Source organism: Myotis yumanensis, unplaced genomic scaffold (genome assembly GCF_028538775.1).
Source record: "Myotis yumanensis isolate MYYU_CA2020_CCGP unplaced genomic scaffold, mMyoYum1.0.hap1 SCAF_14, whole genome shotgun sequence".
Lineage (NCBI taxonomy): Eukaryota > Metazoa > Chordata > Mammalia > Chiroptera > Vespertilionidae > Myotis > Myotis yumanensis.
Window position 1 is genome coordinate 40042678 of NW_027223765.1, and position 16884 is coordinate 40059561.

At 37.9% G+C, this 16884-nt stretch overlaps 1 protein-coding gene across 3 annotated transcripts in view; it reads right to left on the reverse strand.

Moving 5' to 3' along the window:
• NEK4 (NIMA related kinase 4) overlaps positions 1 to 16884 on the reverse strand; it is a 33076-nt gene that overhangs the window by 9334 nt on the left and 6858 nt on the right. The window contains exons 5-13 of one of the 3 annotated variants that reach the window (XM_070390737.1): positions 15836 to 15990; positions 14059 to 14200; positions 11582 to 11974; positions 5331 to 5372; positions 3860 to 4009; positions 3165 to 3308; positions 2522 to 2588; positions 1638 to 1747; positions 926 to 1014 (exon numbers count right to left, since the gene is read on the reverse strand). In XM_070390737.1, the coding sequence (XP_070246838.1) occupies positions 926 to 1014; positions 1638 to 1747; positions 2522 to 2588; positions 3165 to 3308; positions 3860 to 4009; positions 5331 to 5372; positions 11582 to 11974; positions 14059 to 14200; positions 15836 to 15990 (1292 nt within the window). Of the gene's footprint in view, positions 1 to 925; positions 1015 to 1637; positions 1748 to 2521; positions 2589 to 3164; positions 3315 to 3859; positions 4010 to 5330; positions 5373 to 11581; positions 11975 to 14058; positions 14201 to 15835; positions 15991 to 16884 lie in introns of all 3 variants that reach the window. The other 2 variants (XM_070390738.1, XM_070390739.1) reach the window with 2 other exon arrangements.

Here is a 16884-nt window from a genome sequence, read left to right on the forward strand (position 1 = left end):
TTGTTATAAATATATTTCGTATGTCCAAAGTAAACAAAAGTATTAAATATTAAGGAGAGGCATGGAAGATATTTAAAAAGACCCAAATTAGCCCTGGCCAGTGTGGCTCAGTTGGTTGGAGTATTGTCCTGTGCACCAAAGGATCACGGGTTCCATTCATGGTCAGGGCACATACCTAGATTTGATCCCAGTCGGGGCACATACAGGAGGCAACTGATCAATATTTCTCTGTCTCTCTCTCTCTCTTTAAAATCAATAAAATCAATAAAAACATATCCTCAGATGAGGATAAAAAAAATAAAAAGACCCAAAGTGAACTCCTAGAAATGAAAAACACAATGTGTTAAATACACTGGAAGGGATTAACAGATCAGACACCACAGAAGAAAAGCTAGAATAGTGAATTCAATGATACAGCAATAGAATCTATGCAAAATGAAACAAAAAAAGTCTAAAAATATTAATACCACTGGTGAGCTATGGGACAGCTTTAAATAATTAATAATGTAACTAGAATCCTCAAAAAGGCAGGCAGGAGGGGGTCCAAAGAACATTAGAAGACATTAATAAAATTCTGAATGAAAATCAGATGTGCCTATTAGAAGAGATATTTTTAATTTTTTTATTTTTCTTAAATACAGTTCATCAGATGTTTGAAGGAAACCTCTATTTCCTTCCAGAATAACTTTCAGGCCACACTTAGAGTTTCAACTTAAAAAAAATCTTTGTCTTTCTTTTTACACCAAGCAACAATGTATCAAACATGGTTGCTTTTTTCAGAAGAGATATTTTTAATGCTTGCATATATAAAAAACCATTTATAATGTTAGCAATGACAATACTACAGGTCTGACTACTATAAATATACATTTAAGATTAATTCAAACAGAAATACTTTATGAAGAGAGAGAAAAATAGAACTTACCCTTCCCTGGAATCCCCATCTGATTTATCAGTTGAACTTGTAGAAGAACTTAACTCCTCCTCAGAGAAACAATGGGTATGTTTCCTTTTCTATTAAAGTTTGGAAAAACAAAATTCCACATGACAACACAACCAGAATGCAATAAACGAAAAGATCTTAGATGCAATGTCTAGCTAGATTGTGCACTTAGATCCAATTTAACAGGAGAAACTAATGGATATAAAAATTGAAGTTATTTTACCCAAATCATGTCCCAGTTCACCCATGAAATTCACAAGAGAAGCCTGAGGAACATCAAGGTGAAGTTTTATAAGGCCCTGGAAAGTCTCAGCTATGAAGACATTTCCTTTCCAGACAAGAGTGGACAAACAACTCTGGTGTTCCAACTCCTAAACAGAGGGCTGGTACCATAAGGAATATTGGCATTTTAAGCTAGATAGAAAGCCACCTAAATAAAAGCAACCTCGGTTTGTTCATATGTGAGCCACTTTCTTAAAATACAGTACTTTAAAGGATTATTTGATATAATTACACACAAACCTTACAACTTTGGAAAATGGAAAGGATCATCTCAATTAGTGAAACGACTAAAGCACAGAATATTGTTAAGGAAACAGATCTTGCCCTGGAACTGGTATTTGTGAGGTTTACTATATTAGGCTTGCCAGATGCAGACATGTCCACCTTTTATCCTTTGAGCTAAGCAATGTACCTGAGCAAAGCTTCGGTCAGAAGACAACCTTGGAGCAGGGGTGAGCTGGCTTTCCTCTTGTGGCTGCCCTGGCCCCGGTGTACTCACAGAAGCTCTCCTCACTGAAGGGCCTGAAAAAGTGACCATCCCCAGCAGCAGTTTGTGATGGGCTGGCCTCAACAGAAGAGGGCTTTGCACTGGGTATGGGAGATAACCCAGCAAGGACCAGTCCAGAAGTAACTCAGTTAGCATATCATCATCACTCTGGTATCTGACACTTCAGTTCAAAGTTGAGCTCTCGGTCAACCAGCTCTGTGATCTTAAGCAAGATACTTAACCCACTCTGAGCCTCAGTTCCTTAAGCTGCAAATGGGATAATGCTGACTACTTTTGACAGTTACTGTAAATATAAATTGAGATAATGCCCTTAAAATGCTTACCACTGTGCATGAAACTTAATTAGCATTCAATAAATGGAAACACCAGTACTGTCTTTAGTTAATAGTAATAGGAGTGATCACAGCACGTAGCCCTAGGCACCACCATTCTCCCAGTTTCCTCTCTCTGTTCCTGAGAAAACAGCACTTCTATGACCAGCAGACTCTGAACATGCAAACAAATTAAACACTCGATTTCCTGTCTGAAACCTTCCAGGAATTACTGCCACTCAAAGCCCTCTTGCTCTCTTTTTAAAATCCTCTTCCATTGATAATACAAGTTCCAGATCCAACAGCCTATGCTGAATTGTTTTTAAAGGCTTGACTAAGAAATTTCAAAACTTCTTCCAAATCAGTTTCCAAAATGTATTACTATTGCTTGAAAATTCTTAACACATCACAATCAGAACCAATACTTATGTCCGTGAGTCAAACCTCCAAAAGATGAAGAAAAGAGAACAACTTTACCTGAGGGGAATCTCTCTTCCTGTGACTGCTTTAGTCGCCTCCTCTCTCTTGCTGATAATGGTCGGTCCTTTCAAAGAAAGTCAGAGTTATTTCCATTTCTACTCACTACTCTTACAATACCTACAATGCATGAAGTATCATGTAGCCCTATAGGAAAGACCTTGCACAGACCAGTTTGCATCAGGGTTACAGCTACGAGCTAGGACCGATCACAGCAGCCCCATTTCTAGGAAGTACTGTACTCATTTTTGGAAGGACAATTGGGGAATTTTGCATTTCCTCCATTCAGAATCTACTTGGTCTCCTAGTTAACCATAAGTGACCACCTCTGGGACTTTAGAGTCTGTCCACTTCATCAGTGCTTCTACTAAGAATCACTGAGGGAGGGAGGGAGGGAGGGAGAAAACATCTATCTACCTGAAACCTGGGTATGTGTCTTGACCAGGAATCAAACCCACCACCTTTCAATGTACAGACAATGTTCGATGAGCAGAGTAAACATGTTAATTTCCAAGTAAAATAAGTGTTTGGCAAAAAGTAGGGCTAAGATATTTTAATACAAAACTTCACAATATATGCAGGATTTCATAACCAAAAAGCTTTATAGGTTTTTTTTTTAATCCGACATATACCCCTCACAAACCTTTGATGATGACATCTCACTGCTCCCGGAACTGCTCACAGACTCAGTGATCACTCTATTTTGGTTTTCAGCATCCTTTTGGGTTAATGTGACATCCCCTTTTCCAACAGCAGGAAGAGAAGGCAAAAGTTGTGGCAGAGCCTCCTGGAACATAATATTTTTAAAAGAGGGGGAACTTATCAGTTTCATATGATAATGATAACCCACCTCCAACGTACCCCTATTAGCAAGTTTCCTATGTATTCAACAGTGATTTGCTCTCAAAAACTTCAAAACACTGAATTTGGGGGGAAAGAAATTCTGCCAAAGTGAAGTATTATGAGAGTGTGCCTATGAAAGTTACTTCAAGAAATGGTGTAATATCTCAATTAAAGAAAAAAAAAAAGAAATGAGATGTCAACATGATTGTATACAGAAGATGAGGGAGAAACTGCTCATCAATATAACAGGGAGAATCGGATGTACTCATTAGCCTGTTTCTTTAACTCTCAATCTGTCCATCTTTGTTGGAAAAGACAAAATCCTTACTCTGCTTCCAACTTACTGACATCTGAAAACTAATATCTTGCCCTTGTAACCCCTCTAAATGTTCCTTGCATTTCCCGTGTGCCTATCTGGCAACTGCTAATCATTCTAAGTAGAACTTGAGCTTCCAAGCAGTTGCACAATGACTTCGTCAAGAGATCTCGTCCAACCTGTCCTTTTCCCCCACTGTGTTCAGTCTGTTCTCTTTTCTTCTGCCGTCGCTGTCGAGACAGGGAAGGTTCAGACCCCGAGCTGTGTGGCTGTAAACCTGGGTGGATTCTGTCCTGTTTTTCCATAACCCACTCACCGGCAACTTGATCCTTAAAAAATACACACACAAAAACACACAAAATATAAAATAGTCTTTTGAATTTCCAAACAGCCAAACCCTCTATACCTACTTTTAAAATTATAAATGAAAATGAAAAGAAGTTGTTTTTCTCAAAATAAATGCATATTTAAAGTGTTTATAGGCAAAGACATAATGCTAAAATCAGTTATTCATATTTTCTGGCTTTTTTCTTTTTCCCCAAATTAAAAATATAATTATTTTAATTAAATTATTTATATTGTTATTAACCTGAAATTACTAATATGCAGAAAACTAAGAAATATTTTAAATGAAATCCAATTCAACATATACATAATTTCCAAGTAAACATGAGTAATTTAGATGCACCATGAAAAATGCCTTTAAATTACCATGAAAAGAGCATTGACTTTGGAGTTAGATGGAGTCATATCTGAGAAATTTAATCTTCCTGAACCTCAGTTTCTTCATCCATATGTAAATGGGTAAAATGCTTCACACACATTTGTATGACTATTGGAAAATTAGGAAATATAGTGCACTAAAGTACTTAGAACTATGTCTAGCATGTAAATACTCAAAAAATCAGAGCTATTACTAGCAGTAGTAATGGTAAAATAAATTGCCTTTTAAGTTATATAAAGTTCACCAAAGGCTTAGTCTTTTTTATTTATTTGTTTTTAAAAATCCTCATTTGAGGACATGTTTTGCTTTATTTTTATTGATTTTTTAAAAAATATTTTATTGATTTTTTTTCAGAGAGGAAGGGAGAGGAATAGAGAGTTAGAAACATCGATGAGAGAGAAACATCGATCAGCTGCCTCCTGCACACCCCCTACTGGGAATGTGCCCGCAACCAAGGTACAAGCCCTTGACCAGAATCGAACCCAGGACCCTTCAGTCCGCAGGCCGACGCTCTAGCCGCTGAGCCAAACCGGGTAGGGCTATTTTTATTGATTTTAGAGAGAAGAGAAGGGATGGAGGGAAGGAGGGAGGGAGGGAGGGAGGGAGAAAACATCTATCTACCTGAAACCTGGGTATGTGCCTTGACCAGGAATCAAACCCACCACCTTTCAGTGTACAGACAATGTTCAATGAGCAGAGCCAACCTGGCCAGGGCAAGGACGTAGCATTTTATTGGGTAGCTGTTTTAGAAACTAATTTCATACCAAACATTAAAATAGATATTTAAGCCCTAGCTGGTTTGGCTCAGTGGATAGAGTGTCAGCCTGCAGACCGAAGGGTCCCAGGTTTGATTCCAGTCAAGAGCACATACCTTGGTCCTGGTCAGGGCATGTGCAAGAGGCAAGCAATCGGTGTGTTTCTCTCACATTGCTGTTTCTCTCTGTCTTCTCCTCTCTTTTTTCCTCTCCCTAAAAAAAAATCAATGGAAAAATATCCTACGGTGAGGATTAAAAATAAAATAAAATAAAGTAGCTACTTAAATTTTTCAAACAAATTTTAAATATCAGAATATCTAAGTTTTCAAGTAATTGAATATGGCTCAATCAACAATTTTTTTCAAGAGCCTACTATGTGGTACATTTTTAGGAAGAAAAATTAACAATGTAGTATTAATACAAAGTGAAATTGCTTCTAAGAGTCATCATTAAGACATCATCTATGCTTCATATCCACTAACAAACACAAAACAGTGACTCCTACAGGTAACTAGAGGCCCAGTGCACGAAATCTGTGCACTCAGGTGCAGGGGGTGTCCCTCAGCCCAGCCTGTGCCCTCTTGCAGTCTGGGAGCCCTCAGGTGATGTCCAACTGACGGTTTAGGCCCGCTCCACGTGGGTCTAAGCCTCAGCGCGGGCATGGAAGTGGGAGAGGCTCCTACCAACACTGCTGCGCTCGGCAGCCGTGAGCCTGGCTCAGGGCTTCTAGCTGAGCAGCATTTCCCCTGTGGGAGTGCACTGACCACCGGGGGCAGCTCCCCCTGGTAGTCAGTGTGTGTTATAGTGACCAGTTCTACCGTTCGGTTGATTTGCATATTAGCCTTTTATTATATAGAATAACTTGTTAAGTTTATTCTTTCAAGAGTACACCTAACATTATGTATAAAATATAGTAAATGATTAAATTTTACAATATTACTACATAATATTCAAGCTGAACAAGACAACCAAGATAATAAACAATGATTGATATAATTCTGAAGCATGAGGTAAATGTTTCTCTGCTGGTAGTAAGCATAGGCTGTTCAAAATAAAGCTTATACAAGTACAAGAGTGACAGAATAAATGATTAGGGGATTTCTCCATAAAATCCAATTGTCTTGGAAAAAAGTTCTACTTTTAAAAATAGTATCACAAAAAGAGGAAATGCTGGACATAAAATTCTATCAAACAAAAAATCTGCTCTAAAACCCTGATGTAAGCCTGGCTAGTGTGGTTCAGTGGTTGAGTGATTCGATTCCTAGTCAGGGCACATGCCCAGATTGCGGGCTCGATCCCCAATTGATTGGCTTGCAGGAGGCAGTCAATCAATTATGTTTCTCTCTCATCAATGTTTCTATCTTTCTCTCCCTCTCCCTTCCTCTCACTCTAAAAATCAATAAGAACATATTTAAGATGTACTTTTAAAAAACGCTTATGTAACAAATTAATTTGATCAGGAACAAAACAAGATGTTCCCTCTCAACACTTTTATTTACACATTGTAGTAGAGGTTCTAGCCAGAGCAATTAGGCAAGAAAAAGAAATAAAAACAATCCAGATTGGAAAGGAAGAAGTAAAACTATCTCTGTTCACAGATGACATGACCTTATATTCAGAAAATCCTAAGGCATCCATTATAAAAAAAATTATTAGAACCAATAATGGGGTTCAGTAAAGGCTGTGTGGTATAAGATTAATATACAAAAATCAATTGTATTTCTATACACAAGCAATGAACACTATGAAAATGAAATTAAGAAAACAATTCCATTTACAATAGTATCAAATGGAATAAAATGCAAAGAAATAAATTTCACAAAACAAGTGCAAACTAAAAACAATAAAACATCATTATAAGAATTTAAAGAAGATCTAAATAAATTAAAAGACATTTAATGTCCACATATTCGAAGCCATTCAGGGTCATGCAAAAGTAGATTCACAGTTGTTTGTATAAAATAATACAATAATTAATAAACAATAATACAAGAATAAATTCTGTTTCACATACTCACAACTATAAGCCTACTTTTGCCCCACTCTCTATATTAAGATAGCAATATTCTGCAAATGAACCTCAGATTCAATGTAATCCTATCAAATCCCTTTTTGTTTTCTTCAGAAATTGACAAGCTGACCTTAAAATTCACATGGAAATGCAAAGGACCTGAAATATTCAAAACAATATTGTAAAATAAGAATAAAGTTAGAAGACTCAAACTTCCCAACTTCAAAACTTACTGCCAAGCTACCAATATTTAAAACAGGGTTTTACTAACATAAGGATAGACACATAAACCAGTGAAAAAGAACTGAGAGTCTAGAAATAAACCATTACATTTATGGTCTACTGATTTCCACCAAGAGTGCCAAGAAAATTCAATGGGGAAAGAATAATCTATAATAATAAAAGCATAATATGCCAATTAGACCGCACGTCCTTCTGTGATCGAGGCAGCCTCCACGGCTGCGAGGGAGGGATCCAGGCAGCCACCATAGCTGTGAAGGCCTACTCTTGCACGAATTTCATGCGTCGGGCCTCTATAATAATAAAAGTGTAATATGCTAATTAGACCAGACGACCTTCCGATGAACCCGAGGCTGCCCAGGTCCCGGGTGCCTGCCAGTGGCCAGAGGGAAGCCGGAGCCAGCAGCCAGGGCAAGGAAGACCTACTCTAGCACAAATTTCGTGCATGGGGCCTCTAGTCTTTTAATGAAAAGTGCTGGGATACCTGGATATTTACATACAAAAGAATAAAGTTGGACCTTTTCTTTACACTATACACAAAAATTAACTCCGAATGAATCATAGACCTAATGTCAGAACTAAAACTATAAACTCTTAGAAGACAACATAGGGGTAACTATTCATGACACCAAAAGCACAAGCAACAACAATAACAAAATGAACAAAATTGGATTTCATCACAATTAAAATCTTTTTCCTCCCAGCAATCCAATGAAGTATTATTGTCCCTGTTTTAAGGTGAAGACACGGAGGTTATGACAGTTAGATGATTTATGCAGGGTCCCACCACAGCTCTGAATCAAAGTTAGGACCTGAACCCATGTCTGCCCAACACTTCATCACACCATGAAGTCAAACCTTATTCCTATTTGAATTAATATTTCCTTGTCAGCCAGTTCAACACAGTCGAACCAGTCAGCCAGCTCAACACAGTCGAACCAGTTTCAAATTCCATAATTCTTAGCCAGCAGGTCTAGATTTAATTCATTGTTGGAGCAATCAGAGGGCATGAAGCAGTGTCCCATGCACTGTGCAAAAGTGAGGAAGACTCCCCCGTGGCTGCCCTGTTATCTAGGTGAGTGGGAGCCCCAGGGTTGTCCTGAATCTACAAGTGCTTTGCTGGCCTTGAGTGGGCAAGGGGTGGGCAAGGGTGCCAATGTTGCCTCAAGTTCTCTACTCCCACTTCAACCAGAAATGTTGAGGTCTTTTGATATTTTGGGTGGGAGGGAGACAGGGACAAAAGGATGAAGGGATAGACAGAAAAGAAGAAGAGAGGGAGGAAAGAAGAAAGATGTGAGTTACCTCTACCCAAGAATTTCTGTTTAATTTACAACAAAGCCTTAGCTATAATGAATGAAACCATAGGGTGAAATCTCAGAGAACAGTGAAAGAAGATGGTATATAGGGACCTAAGACACATTCCAGAGATAACTAAAATTCTGTGATGAGGACTCTCCCTATTTTAAAAATTCTTTGCAATCAAGTACCACAGAGGAAAAAAAGAGGGGTCACATGCATTATGGGAAAAAAACTTTGTATTAGAAAATAATGGTGTTGATATTCTTGAAACAGGTCTTTAAATACAATTTGTCCCTCTGCTTAATTAACTGCAGATTGCAGAGAACATATTCTGTGGCAAGACTTTGTTCTATTGACACTACCATCTAATGAGATATAGATTATTTTAGACTATTTCAGAAAATGTCTTCTGCATATTGATTCTGATTACATGGCTATTAAAACAAGCATGAATTATCCAGCCAGATTTCTCCTTCCCCCAAATTTCACCCTCATGGATCTTCAATCGTTAAAAATAAAAAAAAATTAAAAACTGTAGTGCTTCAAAGAACACTATCAAGAAAGTGAAAATACAACCTGGTCGGTGTGGCTCGGTTGGTTGGATGGTCACCCCATGCACCAGGAGGTGGCAGGTTCAATTCCTGGTCGGGGCATGTGTAGAGGCAGCCAATTGTTCCTCTCTGACATCGATATTTCTCTCTCTCAAAAATCAATAAAATAAACTAAAAATAAAGTGAAAAGACAACCCACAGAATGAGAGATAATATTTTCAAACCTTCTATCTTATAAGGTACTAACATCTAGAATAAAGAATTCTTATAACTCAACAACAAAAAGATAAGCCAACTAAAAAATGGGCAAAGGATCTGAATAGATATTTCTCCAAAGTAGGTACACTAATGGCCAAAAAGCACATGAAATGATGCTCAACAACATTAGTCATTAAGGATACAAAGCAAAATCACAATAAGATACCACTTAACAACCACTAGGATGGCTAGAAAAAAAAAAGTGTTGGTGAAGATGTGGAGACATTATAACTCTCATACATTGCTGGTAGGAAGTAAAAGGATGTAATTGCTTTGAAAAACAATTTGCAATTCCTCAAAAAGTTAAACATAGAGTTACCACATGACCCCTCAATTCCACAACTAGGTATATACCCAAGAGAAGTGAACATCTACACTAAAAACTTGTATAAGAATGTTCATAGCAGCATTATCCATAGTAGCCAAAAAGTGAGAACAACCCCACTGTTCATCCACTGAGGAATGAAGAAATAAAATATGATACATACATACAGTGGACTTTAATTGTCAATAAAAAGGAATGAAATACTGGCACATACTACAAGTATAAACCTTGAAAACATTATGCTAAGTAAAAGAAGCCAGACACAAAAGACCATATGCTGTATTATATGGTTCTTCTATTTATATGAAATGCTCAGAATGGGCAAATCCAAATAGACAATAGGAGCTGGGGGCTGGGAACAAGGAGAAATGAAGCGTGACTATTATTAGATATGGGGTTTCTTTTTGAAGTGATGAAAAAGTTCTGGAATTAGACAGTAGTCATGATTGCAGAAGTTTATAAATATAATAAAAACCAGTGAATTGGCACCTTAAAATTTTTTATAAAAGCCCGGCCGGCATGGCTCAGTGATTGAGAGTGGACCTATGAACCAGGAGGTCATGGTTAGATACCCAGTCAGGGCACATGCCCGGGTTGCAGGCTCCATCCCCAGTGGGGGCATGTAGGAGGTACCAATTGATGATTCTTTCTCATCACTGATGTTTCTATCTCTCTCTCCCTCTCCCTTCTTCTCTGAAATCAATAAAAATATTTTTTTAAAAAAGTGAACTTGAATTTAATTTGACAGCCAAGCAGAACAAGTAAGACACACAAAACTTTATCTATAAGGTACTAAGGATTCCAGTGTCCAAAGAAAGCTTAAGACTATATTTTGGTTTAATCCAATGACTTTAAATGATAAAAGCAGTATACTTGTTCTTTTCCATAAAAACAAAACTTTATTAAAAACATCTGAATATAAATGTATAAAATAGTTTTAATGTTTATATTAAATGATGTTAAATAAAATATATAATGTATCAAATCCAAATATATATAGCATAGATTATAAAAATATAGTCAATATACCTATTAAATCTATTTATAAAATATTTTACACAAAAATAGTAAAGTTAATTAAATGTTCTGTTTTTTTATCTCATCCTCAGCTATTACCATCCTTCATCTAATTTAGGTTTCTTTCCAAGTTCAAGTAGAAGATGGCCATTAAATATACTCAGAATAGTCTCTCAGTATCAAAATCCTTCTGTTCCTTTTTTTTGGTTACTTTTATTTCTTATCTTCTCTTCTTCCTTCCCCTTTGGTTCCAACATATAGAATATTTGTTTTTACTCCTTAAGAAATCAGATCAATCCACTAATTTTTTTATTCCTTCCTTCTTTTCTTTTCCCTCCCTCCCTCCCTGCCTCCCTCCCTCCCTCCCTCCCTCCCTCCCTTCCTTCCTTTCTTTTCCACTAAATTTTCAAAAGTAAGAAGAAATGTGATATTAACTGTTGGAACTACCTATCCACTTGGAGGACTAAGGAAGAATGATGATACTGAAATAGGAAAAAAAGCGTACAAATAGCATGCTTCCCCCAAGTACCTTATGCCAGGGCACTGAAGGCACCTAAGAATCCCTGGGTCTCATCCTTTGGTTTCCATTGTGTTTAAACTGGTACACTGAAGAGCTGATTTTCCTAAAACCAAAACTAGAATACAACCAAATAACACACCCATGCCTTTGTAACCACACTTTCCAGTCTTCTCAGATGAACACCTCATGCACATCACTCACCTGGTCCTTTGGCTTTTGGTCTTTGTTTAGGGGCTGCAGAGGCTTCTCTTTTCTTTCCCCAGTGACACTGTTAGAGGACCACGTAGGAATTAGGTTTCCAGGTCGAGTGCTGGACTTAGTGTTATCCTGCAGCCTCTCCTTCACTTGAGAAATATTACATTTACCTTCTAGCTCATTAGAGACATTTATGCATCTTGGCTGATTCTCTTGAACTAACCCGTCGCTCAAGTTCCTTTCTTCAGGTAAGATGTCAATGTTCACTCTACTGATTGTAGCTAGTGATTCTGTGGTACTGTTCATGTCTGCTTTGCAGGTGTGGCCTTTCAGACTTGCAGGTGTCTTCAAGGGGTCAATGACTATGTGTTTCTCCTGGGATAAACCTTTGTCTTCATCCTAAGTGAAATGCTTCCAAGTTATTACAGCACTCTTCACACCATATAAACAAATTAACTCAAAATGGAACAACAGGTTCCTCACAAAGTTAAACATAGGATTACCTGATGACCCAGCAATCCCACTCCTAGGTACATATCCCAAAGAACTGAAAGTAGGAACTCAAACAGGTATTTGTGCACCAATGTTTATAGCAGTATTAGTCACGATGACCAAAAGGTGGAAAAGACCCACATGTCTATTAGCAGATGAATGGATAAACAATATGTGGTATACATACAGTGGAACATTATAAAGCCATAGAAAGGAATGAAGTTCTGATACATATTACAACATGTATAGTCCTTGAAAACACGCTAAGTGAAATAAGTCAGACACAAAAGAATAAATATGGTATGGTTCTACTTATATAAGATACCTAGAACAGGCAAATTCATAGAGGTTAACAAGGCCTGGGAGTAGGGAAAAATGTAGAGTTAGTGCTTAGTGGGTACAGGGTTTTGGTTTGGAATGATGAAAGTGTTTTTAGAAGATAGTGGTGATGATTGCACAACACTTTGAATATAATTAAGGCTACTAAATGGTACACTTAAAAATGGCTCGCCCAGTCAGTGTGGTTCAGTGGTTGAACATCGACCCATGAACCAGGAGGTCTCGGTTTGATTCCTGGTCAGGGCACATGCCAGGGTTGCGGGCTTGATCCCCAGTGGGGGGCATGGAAGAGGCAGCCGATCAATGATTCTCTCTCATCACTGATGTTTCTATCTCTCTCTCCTTCTCCCTTCCTCTCTGAAATCAATAAAAACATATTTTTTAAAAAAGTTAAAGGTAGAATTACCAAATTTCAAGTCCTAGGAATATACCCAAAAGAACTGAAAGCAGGCCCTGGCCAGGTAGCTCAGTTAGTTAGAGCATTGTTCCATTACACCAAAGTTTCAGGTTTGATCCCCAGGTAGGGCACATACAGGAACCAACCAATGAATGCATAAATAAATGGAACAACAAATTGATGTTTCTCTCTCTCTCTATCTCTCTCTCTCAAATCAATAAGTATTAAAAATTAATTACTAGGAGAAAATAAAGAATTGTACACAAATGTTCATAACAATAACCAAAAGGTGAAAACCACCCAATCTATCAATGAATAAATGGATAAACAAATTGTGATATATATATACAATGGGATATTATTCACACATACATATAAATGAAGTATTGATACAAAAACATTATGTTAGCTTTAACCGGTTTGGCTCAGTGGATAGAGCGTCGGCCTGCGGACTCAAGGGTCCCAGGTTCGATTCCGGTAAAGGGCATGTGCCTTGGTTGCGGGCACATCCCTGGTGGGGGGTGTGCAGGAGGCAGCTGATCGATGTTTCTCTCTCATCGATGTTTCTAACTCTCTATCCCTCTCCCTTCCTCTCTGTAAAAAATCAATAAAATATATTTAAAAAAAAACAAAAAACAAAAATAACATTATGTTAACTGAAAGAAGTCAAGACACAAAAGGTCACATATTGTATGATTCCGTTTATATGAAATATCTAGCAAACCCATAAGAGACAGAAAACACACTGGTGGTGGTTTTCAGGGGCCGGATAGGAATGAGGATGACTATTTAATAAGTATGGGGTTTCATTTGGAGTGACGTGAAAATGTTTTAGAACTAGATAGAGGCGATGGTTTCACAACACTGTGAATGTACTGAATGCAATTAATTGTTCACTTTAAAACGGTTAACTTTGCTATAAAGGGTTAATGGGGGGAAAGAGGGACACATATAATACTTTGAATAATAAAGATTTTTTTTAAATGGTTAACTTTGTTATATAAATTTCACCTCAATAAAAGAAATTCTTAGAATAAAGTTATTACAGCACTGACTTCATGAAGTTTGACAGCCCACTTTGAATAAAGTGAGCTAAACGAAATCACCTTCACCAGCATTCTTTCTCTACAATACACAATTAATTACATAACAGAATCTCCAGTAAAGCCTAATCACTTCACATAAAGTAACTTATTTATATAACCTATCATTTTAATAGTTTCTAAAACATGTATCCTTTTAAAAAGAAACATACCATTACATATGTCTTGGAGCCCTCAGAAGACTGTGGTTGGGGGGGAACTACTTCATGATTTGATTCAGCCTTTCCAGAAACCATTGAAGAAACAGGCTTGGATTTAGAGTCACCACTTTTAATATTATTCTTGGAGGTTTTTCTTTATGAGGAAGAAAAGAAAAAGTTAACAATATAATTAAGATGAAAAGTTTTTTTCTTTATATTATCAATATATTGAAGATGACAGATATATGAGAAAATGTGTGTATGTATAACATTCCCTTACAGAATTGCTTAATTTTTGGAGAACAGTCTTTTACAAACCAGGGGTAATTCTACAAAACACTTGACCAGTACTCTTCAAAAACAATCAAGGTCATGAAAAACAAAGAAAGTGAAAATTGTCCCAGACCCAACCTAACTAAGGAGACATGAGGACTAAATGTAATATGATATCCTGGATTGGATCCTGAAATAGAAAAAGACATTAGTGGAAAAACTGGGGAAAGCTGATGAAAGTCTGGAGTTTGTTTAGCCAACAGTAAGGTACTGATGAGGGTTCTTAGTACTAACAAATGTACCATGGAAATGTTAGGAGAAACTGCATGGCAGGTATACAGAAAGTCGGTGTACTAGCTCTCCAACTTTTCTGTAAATACAAAATTTTTCCCAAATAAAAATCTCTGAGAAATTGCCCTGGCTGCCTGGCTTAGTTGGTTGGAGCATTGTTCCGTGCTCTAAAAGGTTGTGGGTTCGATTCCCAATCAGGGTACATACCTAGGTTGCAGGTTCAATCCCTGGTCAGGGTGCATATGCGAGGCAATGTTTCTCTTTATATCGATGTTTCTTTCTCTCTCTCTCTCTCTCTCTCTCTCTCTCTCAGTCTCTCCCTCCATCCCCACTTCCTGTCTCTAAAATCAATAAACATACTCTTAGATGAGGATTAAAAAAAATCTCTGAGAAATTGCCTCACATATAGAAGTACCAGGATAATTTTCATCTTCAAGTCTCATATGTTTGAAATACTACAACTGCTTTGCGAAGTTTGAGAGTAAAAATAATTGGTAATATTGAACCTTGACTTGCAGAATAAATATATATAGAAACAATATCCCCAACTGTTCTAGTGTGACGTTTCTATAACAGGGCTAAACCTCTGGAAAATTCAAGAGAAGCATGAAGACTAGCACTGGAGATTGAAGGTCAAAGTTCTGTTTGGTGGGAAATTAGAGACAATGTAAACAAAAAGGTAGTCCTTTATCCCTGGGGACTTGTCTCCCAAATTTAACATGTCACAAAGCAGAAATCATGAAGGCCTTGCTTAGCCTCAAGGTTTAGATTCTGGAATACCTGCTCAGTGAAGGTAGGACCTGCAAGTCAAAGAAAATAATTGTCTTTCTCTTGAGAAGTCATGAGTGAAGAGGGAAGCTTATGAAGGTCTCAGAAATCTGAGCACTATATTTTAGTTGTGACTATTATCTTACATAGTAAATAATGTAATAGGTTTCTTTGGTAATCTCTCATTTTAAAATGGTTTCTAAAACACAAGCCTTTTAAAGAGAATCATACTCAATATGGCTTGGAATCCTCTGAGGAATGTTAAAGTGATTCTCTGAATGGTTCTCTCAATTTCTGATTTTAGCAATTAAGCAAATCTCAACATATGTTCTAATCATGCAATTTCACTTCATGTTTAAAAGGAACTCACCATAAATTCTTGCACATTAAAATTACAGAAACCACCCTCTTTTACTCCATCTATATAGCCCAGCTACTTGCAAGGGAAGTATCTTACGCCTTTGTGGCCTCCAAAAAGAAGATGATTTGGCGCTTTATGTAAGGCTGCCTCAGGATGCTCCTTACAGAGGGTCTTTCCTCAGGCCTTTTGCTCAGCATTGTCCTTATCAGTTCTGCCAGCTCTGGGCTATAATCTTTCGGCATTGGTGGCAGCTACAAAGAGAAATACTACAATTATGACTAATCGTCTTGTGAAGCAAAGTAAATGAAGGTAGAGTTTTCCAATATTTATCTTAAGTCATTATCCACATAAGCATAAAATAACCAGTATTAGTCTACAGGAAGCATACTGATGTCCTGGTTATAGCAGCAAGTTGTCAGGTTGTAAAAGTATATTCTTCAAACCAGCATTCCCATTTGAGGACTCCCTCCTTCAGAAATAAGGGCATGAGACATCCTGTCAAGATGGGAGCATAGGTAAACATGGTACTTACATCCTGCCACACCACAGTAAAATTACAACTAAACTAAAGAACAACCATTATTCAGAACCACCTGAAATCTGGCTGAATGGAAGTCCTATAACTAGGAAATTAAAGAAGAAGCCACATAGAGACTGGTAGGAGGGGAGGAGATGCAAAACAGGCTGGTCCCACACCAATGTGTGGCGGTTAAAAATCAGGAGGGATATTTCGGCTGCAGAGGTCTTCCTGAGGAGCAATAGGTTCCAGGGTTCCAGTGCCCGGAAGTGAGTCGCCATAGCCTCTGGCTGTAAAAATCAGTAGGGATTGAGACCAGGGGAGACAGAGGCCTGGCTGGAGTCCCAGGCAGTTCCTCTTAAAGGGCCCACACACAGACTTACTCAGACTCACTGTCTGAGCTCCAGCACTAGGGCAGCAGCTTGAAAGGCACCAGAGACATACAGAGAGAAACTGAATGGCTGGCATCAGGGTGACAGCTGGGAGGGGCAGTTTTCTCCCAGACAAAAGTGCTGGCAGAGGCCACTGTTCCATCCTCCCACAAAGCTGGCAGGTGGGCGATTCCATCAACTTCACTCACACTGTTTGCTTTTCCCTGGTGACTCCCTGAGGCCCTGCCCTACCCAAC